The following is a 16,891-nucleotide window of genomic DNA, read 5'->3' on the forward strand; positions in this document are numbered from 1 at the left end:
GATAAACAAGAACTATAAAGAAAGGTAATAGCTAGAAGTTTTGCCAAAGAGTGTGGCTGGAGGTATTGGAAAATGCAATTACCAAGACACAAATCAGCAAGATAACTGGTGAGAAGGGGTTGGAGGAAGGCACTGATATTTATTGATCACTTACTGTATTCCAAATAATGTGCTAGACATTTTTATACTTTTAATCTTCATAATCCTATAGAATAAGTATTACTCTCACTTTACAGATAAGAAATAGAGCCTTGGAGAGGGCTAATTTATCCAAAGATGCACAAGATAACAACAGGAGTGCGGCTGACTGCAAGTCTGTTCTTTTCCCAGAAGAGTTAAGGAATCTCAATGAATACTTTTGTCCACAAGAAAGCAGCGAGGCAGTACAATAAAGTCATTAATAATAGTAAACACAATGTTTTCAATTCACTATTCTCATTTTATTACATATTTGCTCTTGAGTAAGAGATTAGTGAGAGATGTATGATTTCAGAGATGGAAAGTGGAGACAGCAAAGTTATTTCCCCAAAGTCAAATTAGAACAAAAATCAGAATGCAGCATTTATTGAGTTGTAGTTATCAGTCCTTACCCACACTGGGCATATACATACACTAATGGGTTTATAGGCATTTTTCAAGAAAAATAAGACAAGCACATTTACCAAATTACATACAGAACTCCAAAAGTTAGGAAAACTTTTTGAAAAATCCACTCACAATATTTCTCCCTTGCCTGAGAGACTCCCTGGTGGAATATGAGAAACTGAGAATGCACATTAACTCTTTCAGACCACAAGGACTGTTTAGCTCCTCAGTGCTTCTACGTAGAGGAAGTTCACTGTTCTCAAGCATTTGGTTATCTAAAACACTCCCCTTGCCAGGATGTTAACACATCTATAGCAGAGTGATAATTCATACTCATAAGGACAACACAGAGGCATTGAAACACACAAGAGAAAGTCTGAGATTATCAAAAACTTATTAATAAATTTAAAACCTTTAACTCAAATGTATTTTATTGCATTTCATCTGCTCACTTATAAATTGATACTGCATATGTGAGAGCTCACTTAGTCAAAATGTTTAACAAGAACTAACTTCTACCTTTTTAAATAAGAAAATATCAACTGCAGTCTCCAATAGGAAATGTTTTGGTAGCCATCCCTTACTCTAAATCCCACTGGCTCACTTATACTCACCAAGTGATACATTGAGTCTGAGTCAAAGAAACCTTACAATGTAGCAAATAGGGACCATAAACAATGCACTGAATGACATACCTGAACATGCTTATGTTTTTCAAGGAGTAGTTCTAATTTTGTAAGTATTAGTCAAGCAGTCAGCTAGAAATGAGTTTCTCAAAGACTAGCTAGTTACCAGGTTACCTGATTCTGGTTTAGAAGTAGGAAAAAAAAATCAGTTAATCTAAGAATAAGACCCAGATATATACTAAATAATCTTAATATCATATCTGTGTCCAAACAGGAAGACTAGAAATGCCTTTGAATTAATACAGTCTGCCCCATTTGACATTTTCCCCATATTTCCCAAAACATAACCTCCACTCAACCAGATTGCCCCTAAACACCTCAACTCAATCTGATGTACAGGCCTTCTAATATATATTTAATACCTTCACTGCTTTATACCTTGCACATCATACTCATCCTCTCAGTTTGTTTTACAAATTCATTATCTCCAAACTCACTGGTCCCTCAAAAAAAAAATACCCAATAATACTTCTACCTATTCCTAGTCAGTTTTCCTCCTCATTGTGTAAATCAGCAATTTCTACCTTTACCACTTTTCCCAAGGACTCTATCCCTCCAATGCCATTATTATGTCCACTAATAACTGTAGGATAGATCTTTGGATGTGCTGGTGTGCAGAGTTTTGTTTTATAGAATATTTGGCAATGCAGGATTTCTTACATACTGAAATGATAATGAACAAAATAGCATGATAGAGATATCAACCTTGTATCTTATAGAGTTACACATCTCTTTAAGAGATAATATACAAAGCCTGTAAGTAGGAGTACATACGTTCCCCCAAATAGTTGCTGTGTCTACAGAAATTTTAAGATAACCTTACTAACCAAAGTTAGAGGCAATTTATATAAAATCTACAGATTAATACAATTCCAATAAAACACCATGTATGGGAGTATTTTGAAAATCTTATTATAAAAAACAATGTTTTAAGTATAGTGACCATCATTTGTGTCTGAGAAAAAGCTACAAAAGAACTATTAGATAAAATAATCAACTAAAATATGGCAGCACAAAATCACTGTAACCTACAGAGCAGTACCAGACACACAACAAACTACACAAGGACTTATTCAATCATGTATGCATTCTTTTAACAAGCATTTACTGAGTACCTTTGTAATTCAGACCCTCTGCTCGGCATGTGCATACAGAGATGAATAAGAAATTATTTCTGTCTTAAGGAGGTAGAATAAACCAACATCACAGTACAATACAAGAAGTCCTATATTGGAGATGTGAGCAGTAACTTAGTATTCCACAGAGAAAAACTGCAGTGACTGAAAACAGGATATGTGTGTGTGTGTGTATGTGTGTGTGTGTGTGTGTGTGTGTGTACATAAAAACAGAAAAAACATTCTTTCTCAGTATTAATGTGAAGGGTTCATGCATGAAGAAGCATAGGCATACAGGAACAAGGAATGTAAGCATGTTTCAGAACATTTTGATTATTGCCACCGGCCACAGTAGATTCACATATAACAAATACAGTATGGTCAGTGGAAAAGGAAGCAAGTGACTTCAAGGACTTACACCAAACATAACATCAGGACTTCCACACAGAGAGCCTCTTTCTCATGACTGGTTGGTTAGAGAGTTGTCTGCAAATGCAAATTCTACAAATGCTAGATCACGATTTATTTGAAGAGTTCAACTATACTTTATCAAATCTGGCCACTGAATGACAGAAGGACTAATTGGCTAAGGATGTAGAGATTAACAACCATTACTATTTTTGTCATATTTTGGTAGGGTGTGAAGGTAGCCCTATACATCTGATATCCGAACCTCCTATTGCTTCTTTTCTAGAAAAAAATTCTGGTTTTCAGATCTGTTTCTTTCTCCCTTCACCTTTTTAATTTTTTCATTGGCATATACAAATCGTTCCTCCAAAGTGAACCAGTAGATGGAGCATTTGAGAACTGCTGGGTCAATCTCACTCTAAAAAACACAAAAGCTGATGGTAATGTCAAATTGACCCTCACAACAGCCCTTCTTCTCCCTTTCCTCTACAATCCCCAAGCTTTTCAAATACTGGTTTATTTATTCTGAAGGAAGAGGTCACAAAACATTTACAGCAATGCCATGTGACCTCCTGAACATAAACATAGGGTAGTTAATAAAACACCCTCAAGAAAAATAGGAAAAGAATCCACAATAATTAAAGCTACAAATGGTAAAACCTCAAATGCCGTCAACCACTCAACCAACAAGATTATTTTGACCACAAAGGATATAGCCATAGATATGGCGATAATAGCACCAACTCACCACCTTTATCCCTGTCCCTGTTAAAGCAACAGTTGCCTGGGATAAATCCATCCCAAAGAAGCCATTTCCAGGATCACTCTTTCCAAATATCAGTCTGCAGAGCTCACTGAGCTTAGATCAGTGGTCTCCAAGCTGTGGAATTCAGTCACCTTTTGACACAATTTTAGTGTGCCTAGAAATCACCTGGCGTTATGTTCAAAATGTAATATAGACCCCTAACTGGATCTACCAAACCAGACCCTCTGAGGATGAGGCCCAGGAATCTGCATTCTAACAATTTTCTTCATGTATATCTTATGTTCACTGAAGTTTGAAAGCCACTAGCTTAAATGGAGAACTGTTTACTAAGCCTCGAATAAAGCCTGTTCAGGAAGTGATTTCTCACTATTCTATTTATAAGAATGTTCACTCTTTCTCAATTCCCCACAACAGTTGCAACAAATCTCCAGCCATCAGAGATATTTCCAGGCCCCCTACTTTCTAAATCACTCTAGGCCTCAATTTTATGAGGTGCTCTGAGCTTACAGCACATAATTCTAGATCTTCAGATCTTGTCCTAAAACTATATTTGAAGACCAAGATTATGTCATTTCCATCTCCTAGCAATGCATTTTTGGCAACAGTAACCTCCTTGCTGACAAACATTTCTCTCATTTGACAGAGAATTGTACAGAAAATATAAGCAACACAGAATAGAGGAAAGTCATTACATTTATCTAACATCTTAAAATATAAATGGGTTACTTAAAGAATCCTAAGAGGAGAATATTGTTCCATCTGCATTAAAAGAAAAAAAAACTTAATTCTGAAGTTTTATTTTAAATAGAAAATGTAAGCAAACTTTAAAGAGGGTTGCACACTTGAGTATGTCTCTGACAGGCTGGGTGCAAAATTTAAATATTTTGTTTGATGGAACCAAATATACCACAAAACATATCAAACACAAAAGAAACATTAACATAACTGAACAATTAAACAAGAACATCCACCCACTTATATTAAGCATTTTACTGAACATCCATTAGGTACCAGATAAACATAAGAGTATTGAGGATAGAGCCAAAATTTAAACATGGTTTTGAGTTTTAAACTAAATCGCTGTCTCATGCATTAAACAAGGGCCTACAAAAAAATTAAAAATAAAAAAATCGTCAATAGACAGCTCTTGCAAATATTCTCCCTGCAGATGCCACGTAAATTTTTTTTCTTCCTACATGTGTATCAAGTCCCAAAAAAGAAAATTATACCTTCTTGATAACTCATGATGAACAATGTGTAGCAATAACACATTTATTTTGCTATCACATTTAATAAAATATGTATATTATTTTTACTTTACTTTCAGCTCTCTCTAATAGAGGCAACAAGGCATAAAGGTGAACAAACAGTGTGATGATGATACTAAAGGGAAAAATATACAACAGAACTCGAATACTCCTCCCATGCATCTCAAAGTCCTTCAAGGTAGATAAATCATACACTAAAAAGGAATATATAATCACTTATCATCTCTACTTACAAACTAATATCCATTGATATCATTTCCCATTGTCAAAACTTATCTTTAAAATGAAAGCCTAATAACTGAACTGGTAGCCAAACAAGAATAGAGCCCTATATACACTTACACGAAACGTAAATGGCATTTGCTGGGTGACTAGTAGTGCATCTCACAGCCTAGACCATTGAACAGAAGTATAGACAGTCTGAATGCAATGGATGAGGAATGCTTGACATTCTTAGGCAAATGAAATAAGCGGTATCTCTTTCACCTGTTTTTTTTTTCCTAATTTAAAATTAATTTGCCGTGAAATACATTCTACCAAATCCATATTTTTATAGAATTTATAGAAGTGGTTTTCACATTGGCACACGGCATTTAATAATTTGATGGAAATGTTTGAATCTGCAATGACTCCATATGCCGGGGAGCCAAAAAGGGACTCCAGTTTTAATTGTTTTAATGGATGGGCTAGTCTATGCCAACAAAACAAAGTGCTTCTTACCACTTTCTTTTTCAGTACTTGACATCTTTTCTACGAACTCTTCCACTAAGGTTACTAGCAAGTGAATTAGTAAGAAAAAAAATGTTAGATCACGTAGAAGTTTTCAAATTTGGTTGAAATTAATGGATCTCACCCTGAGAATATTATTTACTGAATATGAGGAGTTTTATGAATAATATTGCTCCTCTTTAACAACAAAGCTACAAGATAATTGTTATTCCTAGCTCACAAAAGAAGAAACTAAGGCTCAGAGAAGGTAGGAGGTAGCTCTCCTGGGGTCTCACACTTAGTAAGGAGCTCAGGACTCCAAAACTTTGTTCTTTCTCCTCTGCCAAGTTGTTTCTCTATGATCGGGGATGAGGTAGAGAAAGGCAATGGACAGCCATTAAATTCTGATGTCAGATTACAATATCCAGTTTCTACTAATGTGAAAACATTACACTACTGGAATACATTTTATCTAATTTTATAATTGTAAGGAAAACATTTCTCAGAGCTTTGTTAGCCAAATTGAACCCCAAATTGAAAAAGCTTTAATTAAAATATATAAATTTTCCAAATATCATAACTCGCAAATATATTTTATATATTTTTCATTGTCAACATGTTAGTTACACTCACACTTTCTAAGGATTATTTTTTAAGTTTTTTTAAGACTTTACAAAACATGTCAGGGAGTTGATTTTTATTTACTGTTAGGAGAGGCTAAATATGTACTTTTTTACATCCTTTCATTCTTTCTTATGCATGTACCAATACCATTTCCTTTCCCAAAATACTAAAATAATATCTGTCTTTTTGCCACTTGAATCCAGGCTTCCCTCTCCATTTTTCCTTCCTCATTGGTCTCTCAGTTTCTTCAACAATTGCCTAGGCTAGTAGATTTCCTCCCCTTATTTGCCATTCTTCCAGTTCTGTTATTTTATTTCCTGCCATTCTGCTCTCTATGCTTCTGAGGTCTTCAAAGATACCTGCAATATTCCCTGACAAGAAACCTAGGAACGCCTTGCCCTTGAGTTAGACAGAGTATCTTCACTGACAGACTGACATCAGCAAACCCAAAAACTGATGTCAAAGTGACAGGGCAACTAAGTAACCCTCATTTACAAAAATAAAACCCAAATAAATAACTCACTAAATTCATCCTTGATGTGAAATCCCCAGCTGTTTCTCAATATGTGTTCTCAAGTATTAAATTATTTCGCAAGAAATAACACAATATATGATGTATACATCTTCAATCTTTAGAGTTATTTTCATTATTAGGGCTGCACCTCAGAGATTTACAGTGAACAAAACCACCCAAAGTGGATGATAAATAAAACTTTCTCTAGACATCTAGACATTTTCAAAATAGAAAAGAATTCCAAGACAATTGGAATTCTTACGTTTTCCTACAATACACCTTCCTCAAAATAAAAACTATAATTAAAGAAGTTCCATGAGGTCAGAGGGGGGGTATGTTTTATTGAGCATTTGTCTTGCTAGTGTTCTGCACAATACTTGCCACAATGTAGATCCTCAAATATTTTTGAATAATTGGGTAAATTAAATAGTATTTTGATGTCCCTACTTAAGAAAGTAAACTACTTTCCTCAAAAGTTTCAAAACTCATAATATATGCCCTGGTTTTCTTTCATATACTGTTACAACAGTTTATTCAAAGTCTAAGATTATATGTCTTTGTTGCATCTTGGGTTAGGGAAGAACTCCGAGCATAACACCTCACAGATAAGAAGGATCCCAGAGAATTAAAGTAATGTGTCCATAGATACACAAGTTGTCCAAGGCAAAATTAGAATCAGGTCTCCTGAATTCTGGATATTTTTCAATTTCATCAATTCAATTTACTTTTATTATTTAAATTGTATAAAGTATTATAATCTTCATATCTCACACCAGTGCATCTAAAAATGACTTTTGAAGTATCAAAAACCTGACTTTAGTTATTCCATGGGTAAAATGGAAAATGGTTTAATTACTTGGCAATGAAATAGTATTTATTAAATTCATTTTTATCTTCTTGCTTGCAAATCACTCTGAATAAAAAACAAATCCCAAGTGGCTGAGACTTTTCATAATGAGACCATTGAGAAAACAGGAACTTCCATAGCAAGTACAGTCTCTCCTAAAGTATATTGTAATGGAATGCAAGAAAGCTCACAATGATCAAAACAACCAGAAATTCCCATCTAAAAATGCTCTGGTAGTGGTTACTCTTAGTAATTTAAAAAAAAAAAAGAAAGAAAAAAAGAAAAAGTTATTTAGCTCTAATGAGAGAATGGATGGATAGAGCATAATCCATCTTCCCAAGTGTTTTCAGAGAAGTTTAGAATCCTGACAGTATCAAAGAATGAATCTACTGGAACTTTATTTGGCAAGTTAGAATGAATCCTAACTTGCCAAATAAAAGAAAAATGGGACCACGCAGATATTATATAAGTCACTGCTTTGATATATAATCTTGCTTTCTTTGTGTCATTAAGTCTATCGGTGATATGGTTAGCCATGAAAATTTTTCCATACGTGTAATATGATGTGGAAAATGCTTACACTATATTCATTTGTATCTTCTCAGCATCTACCTGACATAACCTTTTCAAAATAGAAAAGAATTATGGCATGGAAAGTATATATAGCTGTTGCACATATTTGAGCATCACAACTATTTTCAAATTTCTTATTCTGACAACCATTATCTGGGCACATGCTTTCATCCAGAAAAAAGCCAGAGTCATTCAAATTTGACTTATAAAGGTAACCATCAGAGACGGTTTCCTCCCTCTTTTTCTGGGACTAAATGCCTATGTTCTCAGTTTATTTTATATATTCCTCATGTAAGTTGTTGAAAATAGTCTTAGGTTAAACTGGCATTACCGGTTGTAAATTCTGGTTCTTAGGCAAAAAGAAAACTCCAACATTACAGAGAAACAATTCTCCCCAAACTATTCATTATCTTTAGTAAAATCGGTATATCAAATATGAATCTGTCATATTGAGGAATTAATAGTATATTGCACAAATGTTGCCTTTAGATACTGACACAAATGTACAAATGCACAAGTTATTAGTCTCCTCTTATAAAGGATTATGTTCAACAATCTGCAACATCAAATGCTTGCTAAGATTATTATGCTGCCTTGGAAATATAGGCAGGGAAGAACAGCAAACAGCAGCCAATGCATTCTAAGGTTTGTTTCCCAGGTTATCAATGGGAAAAAGTGGGAGAAAGGTATATTAAAGAGTAAAAATACACAAGAAGAGGAAGATGACTGAAGAATACTTTCAATGATTTAAAAAAAGCATTCTCCATTCATGTAAGTGCCACAAAAATGTTTGCAGGACCACCTGGAACCAGTACTCAGTCACTCCGGCTCTCACTACGCCCATCCCTCTACCATCAATTGCAATAGTACTTTCAAAAGCGAGACTCAACAGTAATCAAACAAGATGAGTGTTCAGATTCATTCTGGAGACTTTTAAAGAAGTAAAAGTCCCAGGAGCAGACAGGTAAAAGTGCTATCGGGAGTTAAAACGCTTGTAGCCAAGGTCAAAGTGAGGATAAAAGGTGGACGGAGATTTGACACTGAATATCTTTCAGATTGTCTGCAGTAGAGTGGATCCCTTCAAAACAGAGCTCACCAAGACAGGGAAAGACTAGATCAGAGGTCTGGCATTCCTGAAAAAGATAAAAATCAAGGGTAGCTGAAATGCCTGGGCAGGAATGAGGCACAAGTGGCTAGAAAGGATGCCAGGGGAGTTTGGTGTACACCTGGAACTGCTGATACAGACATCCCGAGATGAGCCCTAGTCTGAAGAAGCCTGGGAAAGCATTTATTCATTCAACAAATATTTATGAAGGGCCTAAAATAAGGAAGGCCAGAAAAAAAGGAGGGAGAGGGCACTGTGGAATCAGGGAGGGGAAACTGAAGGACGAGATACGAATGCAAGAAGTACCAGAGAGCTTTAGAAAACCAGACACCAGGTTTACCCAGAGAAGCAGCTTGAGCCAATAAACGCCTGGTTATTGGGAAATAAGGGAAATAAAAAAAGCTACTGGGTGGGGAGAACACGAGAAAGATTAGAGGTTCTTCATCAGAAGGCAACTCAGAAAAATATCTGGCAGAGAGTATCTGAAGATCTGAGAAAAGGGATGCCACATAGAAGGCAGATAGCCTGTGGAATTCAACGATGTCAGAGAAGGTCACGCTAAGACCCAGAGAGTGTGGGAAATAAGGAGAGGAAGGGTTTCCTGGAAGGGGTTGGGGCTCCTTTGGGATGTTGGAGAACACAGATGGAAGACACGGAAATGGAACTGCAGAACAGTGCCTGGGAAAGTTTGGGGGAAAGAAAACAGGTGGGTGTGAAGGAGCACTGGGTGTCAGGGGACAGTGTTCGTTGAAGTAGGGTCCAAGGCCAGAGGTGGGCAGACAGGCCCCCGAATTTGGAGACCCCGGGACCCCAGAAGAGTGGAGTCTTACTCTTTTCCCGTGCCCTCGTCCCCACTTCCGCCCCAGCCCAGCGGATCGGGTCTTGCCCCGGGCGCCGGAACCCTAGGCCAGGCGGGGCGAGGCCCGGCCGCCCCCCAGCGGCTGGGCTTGGCGCGCACGCCCCGGCTCGCCGGGCGCCAACTTTCCCGATCCTCGTCCTCTCCCGAAGCGCGGGCCCCCCGTGCGCCCCCCGCTCACCGAGGGCGCCGTCAGGCGGCTGATGCTCTCGCCCAGCGAGTCCAGGTTGACCCGCCTCCGGCGCTGCGCCCTCCTGGCCCCGGCCGTGGCGGCGGCGGCGGCGGCGGAGAGAGCCGGGGCCGGGGCGACGGCGGCGGCGGCCGCGCTGGGCTCCAGCGGCCCGGGCGGGCTCCGGCTGCCGTTCCAGCAGAGCTTAGACAGGGGGCACTCCCCCTCCTCCTCCGGGCTGGTCTCCAGGTAGTCGGAGCCCAGAGAGCTGAAGGACTCGGACGAAATCTTCCTTCGAGACATGCTGCCGGAGGCGCTGCGGCGGCCGAGGAGGCGGCGGGGACGCGGGCGGCGGCGGCGGCGGGACCGGCGAGCGGCAGCGTTAGGCGCGTCGGGGCCGCGGGGCGCAGCGGTCGCGCTCGGCGGGGCGGGAGTCCCCGGGGCCGCGGAGCCCCCCGAGCCGGCTGCTCATGGCGGGAACTTGGGGCGCCGGCGCGCCTTGGGGCCCGGGCTCGGCGGCGGCGCCGGGCTGGGCTGGGGGCCGCCGCCGCCTCTGCTGCAGCTCGCGCGGCGCCGCCTCAGCGCCCGCCTCGGCGCATCGCCGTGCGCCGCGCTCCCGCTCGCGGGGAGGCTCCGAGTGTGTGACCGCGGGCGGCGGGCGGGGAGGGCTGCGGCCCGTGCGGTCCGGGAGGCAGAGGCTTCTGCCGCCTGCGCGCCTACCTCGCCCCTCTTCCCCTCTCCTCCCGCCCCTCTCCTCCCGCCTCTCGCCACTTGCCGCCCGCCTCCCTCCTTCCCTCCTTATCTCCCCCCGCCCCATCCTCTCCCTCCGCCGGTATCACGTGTCGCCATCATACTCATTGGGAGTCTCTGCCTCGCCTGTCGCCACGTTTCAGGAGCAACGAGGACACTTCGTTACTGTCCTCTGCGCGCCCTCCCTGCTGCCGCGGTTGCAGCTCCGAGGCGGAGCGCGCGCCGGGGCTCGCGTCGGACTGAGGGGCCCCAACCCCAAGCGCCCTGTCCCTGGGCACGGCGGCTGGGGAGCTGAGGGGCCCCGCGGGGCTGGAGGGGCGAGGGGCGCGGGCCCGGGGGCAGGACGTCTCCCTCTGGAGACACCCTGGGGCAGCCCGACAGCGCGAAGTGGAGGTTAGGGTCCACGTTTGTCCTTTCCCCACCTTTTCGCCGAGTTTATTTAGGAAGTTCCGAGGGGAAAGGGAAAGGGAAGCGGTCCATTCTAGCGGAGACGCTCGCAAGGGAAGGGAAGGGGCAACATGTTGGCGCCCATCCTGCCGAAGCAGCTGGCGGGGATCAGCGTTCCCCGCCGCCTCGGGCGAGGCCGCGTGGCAGGGAGTGAGGACGGGGGTCTCCTCGGGCGACAGCCGGGCGCTGAGCCTCAGCCCGGCGGGGCGCGCGGGACTGCCGGCTCTCGCAGGCTGCGCACTGGTGCTGGACAGCTCCGCTGGCCACCTGCAGCCGCGTTTGCCGGCGTTGCAAACCAGAGAAGGGTTCCTCTTCAGACCACCTAGGACCCGGCCAGGGGAGACTGGGAGGCGATCCCTTGTCTCTCGTCCTCGGGGCTCTTTGCGCCAAATATGCGATATGTTGCACTTGGCTGCAGCGCCGTTCAGAAAGCTAAGGGGAGTGGGGAGAAAGGCTTTTTCCAAAGCCCTAGAACAGACTCGCCACAGCGCTAGCACATCTCTTGCCGAGAGTTTTGGGCAGAGCGGCTTCATTCCAAAGCTTGCCTCTCTGTAAACCAGTTCTTCCTTCCGCTGCCTGGCCCCGCTGCCCTTGCTTTAGCTCCAGAAAAGCCTCGGACTTGTTCTGATGTTAGAGTAAGAGATGGGGGAAGAAGGGCCAAATGACACTGTCCCGAAAGAGGGGTGTCCCCCTGCGGCAAGGCAGATGAGCACCCTCCCCACCTTCCCCCGCCTGCGGAGGGTAAAGTTCAGGGGCTCTGGCTTTAGCCCCCCCCCCCCATGACACAGAAAGCAAAGATTTCCCCACCCCCACCCCCCAAGGACTGATCCTCCCAGGTGGAGGCAGAAAGATTTGCAGGGACTGCTTATTTAAAGACAAAACAAAACAAAAATACAAAACTTTTTTTGTATTCCTGCCCAAATTTGCTTTTAATTCTAAATCTTCCCAAGTGTTTAAGAGGCCCCAAATATAAATGTTGTTTGAGGTTCCCCTTTATACTTTGGAAAAATCCACTCAACTGGTTCAGAGACATGCTTTATTCCCAGATCTTAAGCGAGCGTTAAAGATACAAAAAGCGTGTACTGTCTCTCACACGCTCCCCTTCAATATATATATATATATATGTGTATATATATATATATATTCTTTCTCAGACTGCTGAGGAAGTTTCTAACGGCGTAGTTTCTCATCTTAGCAGAGAAAACCCAGGCTTGTCTTTGGAGAAACTGTTCAATATTCTTGTTGCGTAGTATCAATCACAGCATACAAGGGTGGAGATCCTGGTTCTCTTCTTTAGTAATGATCTAATTGTCAAGTTCTTTAGAATCATGACTATTGGAGCTATTATTAAAGATACTAAGTAGCATATCCTTCACATTTTTTCGATAAATCACTGCTACACACACACACACACACACACAAAATATTACAGTAATAGTAAATAACCTTCCTATTGAACTTAGAACTGGAACTTTTTACTAACCATTCCAATTCTTGTTTCAAAGTCAAAAAATACTGAGTGCAAGTCAGTGAGTGAGTATCATTTGTTTCTAAAAGTTACAAGAGGCCCAGAAGTCTTCCTGTTTACACTGGAAGTTTATTGCCAGAAAGAACTCTGAACCTACAGGACATTCTTTTTCTTTGGGTGAACCATTTGAATCAAAGACTTATTACAGATCTTTCCAGATGAAACGACCTAACAGTTTTCTATATTAATTACCCTACTTTTGATCTTGATTTTCCCACTGATTTTTTAACTATAAACAAATTGAGGCCTGGATATAGACAGTACATCATCTGCTTTGCTTTCAAGGGTTTCAAACCGTTGTATTTCTGTTCAGGAGCAGGGTTCAAAAGTTGTCAGTATGAAGAGTGCTGTGCTCTATTCTTGAATTAACATTTTTTAAATGAATTATAATCTATTCTCCGATTTGGGGGTTTAAAAAAAGCCTTACGTTAGTAAAAGTAATCTAAACACTTTAGGCAGAGTAGTCCACTGAAAATAAATAGTCTGTGCTCTGATTTTAGGAAAAGAAACTTGTACAAATTCATGCCCACAAATCCAGCCCTGCTGAATGTTTCAATAAAGCCCTTAAAGCCCAGTCTCCTGGGAAAGGAAAACACAAAAATATACTTGGTTTATTTGTAAAGTTGGTGAGGGCATCTGAAGACTCACTCAGATTGATCAAGCATTGGGAAAGACACCCTAAAAATCAGATTCTCCACCTTCATCAAAATGGTGATTATTCCCCCTTTTAACATAAAATAATTATTGTTTGCGTATATATTACCTTCATTTAAAGTGTTGCTGTTTATAAACTTTCATTTACATTGCTTCAATTAATTTGATTTCATCCTTCCCAGAGAAGTAGGTGAAAAAAAAAAAATCACCTCTGTCAAATTAACAACAACAACAACAAAACTACAGTCAGTCCTTGTTCTCTAAGTTCTTTGCATTTCAGAGGTCCAAACTCCTAATTTCTTTTCATCTATCTAAGTCTCCAGCAAGGAAACCTGCAACATCAGCATAAGTGTTCCCTGAAGCAGAGCTTGTTCCTAATATCAGAAGACTGAGAAAATCTCTCTCTATAGTCAATCTTTACATAAATGTGGCAACTCACAGGAATTGTACATGTAACATTAGAGTAAGTTCTCTAAAGAAATATAGTAGCTGGTGAATTCTTAACTAGGACAAGTTTTTCTGGATCCCTAACCTAGAAACTACACACACACACTCCCAGCTGCAAATTTAACCGTAAGTCCATGGTACCTGAATTGAGATTTGTCTACCTTCCCATTTAATATACCCTTCTCTTTTAAAAGAGGGCAAATGTACTTTCTTGGTGAACAGCTGTGAGAAAATAAAAATAGAGATAGTGTACTTCATATTCTTGCATAATTTTATAAGGAAAACTAAATATTAAAGATACTATCAAAGTGAAAAGAACCGTCTGCTTTGTTCACGTATAAAGGGACACATAGAAGACAATGTAATCCATCATCCTACGGTTATATTTTATGGGGGAACCATCCTGAAGGAGTAGGATAGTTGCTGCTCAAAAAAAGGAGGAGGAGGAAGGCATTGAGGAAAAGGGGAAAAGAAATAAAGAAAAGCAACAAAGTCAATACTACACTTAGTAGAATTTGTACCAGAAAGATATTTAATGAGTGGGATGGCTGCCTAGTTTTAATGCCACCAAATCCAAGGCAGCAAGAAAGAGGGCAAAGTAATCAGTATATTTTGGTACCTCTGGCAGACCCCACTCTCTCCCTAAAGTGGCTTTGCATTCCCCATATACTGCAGAAATCCATGCTCCTCTTGAGAAGAAGCCCTGTAAGTCAATGCCTCAAACACTAACACTACAGCCTCCTACAATTCTCAGCCTTTTTGTCTGCGGACTCAACAATCCTAGCATCATTAGCTCTCTATACACTTTCTGTGAATTGGGATTCTAGATCCCAACACAATAGGACATTTTCGCAAGTATGTAAGTATGGAAATTCTGGCACAGAGATTTTTAAATACCTTCCCAATGTTATGGAGCAGATAAATATTAGAGTCAGAATTTCAAGCCTGACTTCTAAGTCCATGCTGTTTCTACTGAAACATGTTCCTACCTGCCTCTTGTCCTCAAATGTCCTTAAAACACAGAGAAAAATCTGCTGAATTAAAACCACAATGTGAGTGATTTATTGGGTTAAAAATAAATAATGCATACAAAATTAATCTGTTTGAATTGTGTCCTGGAACATAATGGCACGGAAAAGCACCAACATATGCAGTTCTACGTCTTAGTAGTTTCTTTCCTAATAACTAACTGTGCGATCAAATGCAAGTTGCTTAACTTCTCTGGGACTCAAACTATTCACATCTAAATTAAAAAGTTGGATAAAATCCCTAGGGTATCATCAATCCACAATATTCTATAATTTTTCTATTTGTTGAGCTATTCATTTTCTTTCTAGACATATGTTATGCACAGAAAAATTTCCCCTCACATATCATGAGGGTAGCTTCTCTTTTTCTTCCCTATCATATCCTATCTGAGAGTACAATTCCTCTGAAAATCCCTTCTTTAACTACCTAAGATCTTCTAATACTAAACTGCATGAACATAGTCCATGGAATTAAATAGAAAAGAAAAATTTCAACACAATCATATTTGGCTAGGTGCTCACCATCTCTCTGTCTTTTCATAACCTAATTCTTCTGTCTGCTCTATTATATAAAGGAATCATATCTTCCTGTCTGCAGCTTATTAAGCTTGGCAGATAATGATAATAAGTATGAATTATCAATAAGAGTGTCTTAATATAACCTTGTTAATGTTAATAGACATTTACTTAAATATGTCCAACTTGTAGGAAATATGCAATCTGTTGTTTATTATTTTATAATAATAAACCTATTTTTAAAAAATCCAAATTTAATGTAAATACTAGAATTTTTAGAAGTATAAACACTAAAAATGAAATGTACTCTTCTCATATATAAAAATAAAGGGACTTTAGCAAAATGTTACTAATAATGATAAATGGCAATATATTTATATTCCTTAAGATAATTAATAGGGACAATGTTCTGTTTAAAAATTAAGAAACAAATGACAATTGATACTCATGTTATAATCATTTGTGGAATGCATTTCAAGATGAATAAAATGACTTCATCAATGAATAAATTACTTCAAACCTAAAAACCACATTAGTGTTAAAATAATTCTAAAACATTTTTCCATCAAGAGTAGTGAAACTTTTAAAATAAAATATACATATACCCATTTCTGGAAGTTCTCCATTAGTGAGTAAAGTATGCTTTAATTCCTCTTATTTTCTCTTTTTGTGCATAAAAATGGACAGGCATCTGCACCACCATAGTGAACTAAAATCGAATATTCTATTTCTCTAATTCACATAGTCTTTTTTTTTTTTAGACTACAAAGCCTATACCTGATCACATGGAGTCTTGTTAGGATCACATAAGTAGAGGAATCCTGTTTCCAGACAAGCAGCATTTATAGACAGTCATCTCAAAGTGAGCCCATTTTAGTCCTCTCCCAGAACCCCGCAAGTAACTCTGTGTTTCCCTCCATAGTATGAAGACATAAGCTAGACTCACCTCTGCTTGATCTCTAATAAAGTCTTTGTACTCCTACTCAGTGAAGAAAATTCCCAGATTTTCTTGGTTTTCAGGTATTCTCAGCAATTTTTAACAGTGCCCTAGGCCAAAAGAAATACCTAACAATTCCATTTAAGATGTAGCTTGGGCCAAACCATTTGATAAGTATTTATGTCCTAACAACTTTGTAGTATTTGAAAATATAACACAACTGAAGTGGAAGATAATTAATATTTTATTCTTAAATAACTGTAATTATTTAATTATTTTAGCTAATTAAGTTTGAGCACTGTTCAGCTTCTCAAACCTTGGGATCATATTGGACATTGTCACTCTCATTTCCTGTTCCAC

General features: G+C 40.0%; 1 protein-coding gene across 1 annotated transcript in view; it reads right to left on the reverse strand.

Moving 5' to 3' along the window:
• Window positions 1-10,558, reverse strand: part of GUCY1A2 (guanylate cyclase 1 soluble subunit alpha 2) — a 315,756-nt gene extending 305,198 nt beyond the window's left edge. Inside the window, exon 1 of the mRNA XM_012755961.2 lies at window positions 10,237-10,558. Within this exon, the coding sequence (XP_012611415.1) occupies window positions 10,237-10,527 (291 nt within the window). The 5' untranslated portion in view covers window positions 10,528-10,558. The remainder of the gene's footprint in view (window positions 1-10,236) is intronic.
• Between the last annotated feature and the right edge of the window lie 6,333 nt (window positions 10,559-16,891).

The sequence above is a fragment of the Microcebus murinus genome, chromosome 4 (genome assembly GCF_040939455.1).
Source record: "Microcebus murinus isolate Inina chromosome 4, M.murinus_Inina_mat1.0, whole genome shotgun sequence".
NCBI lineage: Eukaryota > Metazoa > Chordata > Mammalia > Primates > Cheirogaleidae > Microcebus > Microcebus murinus.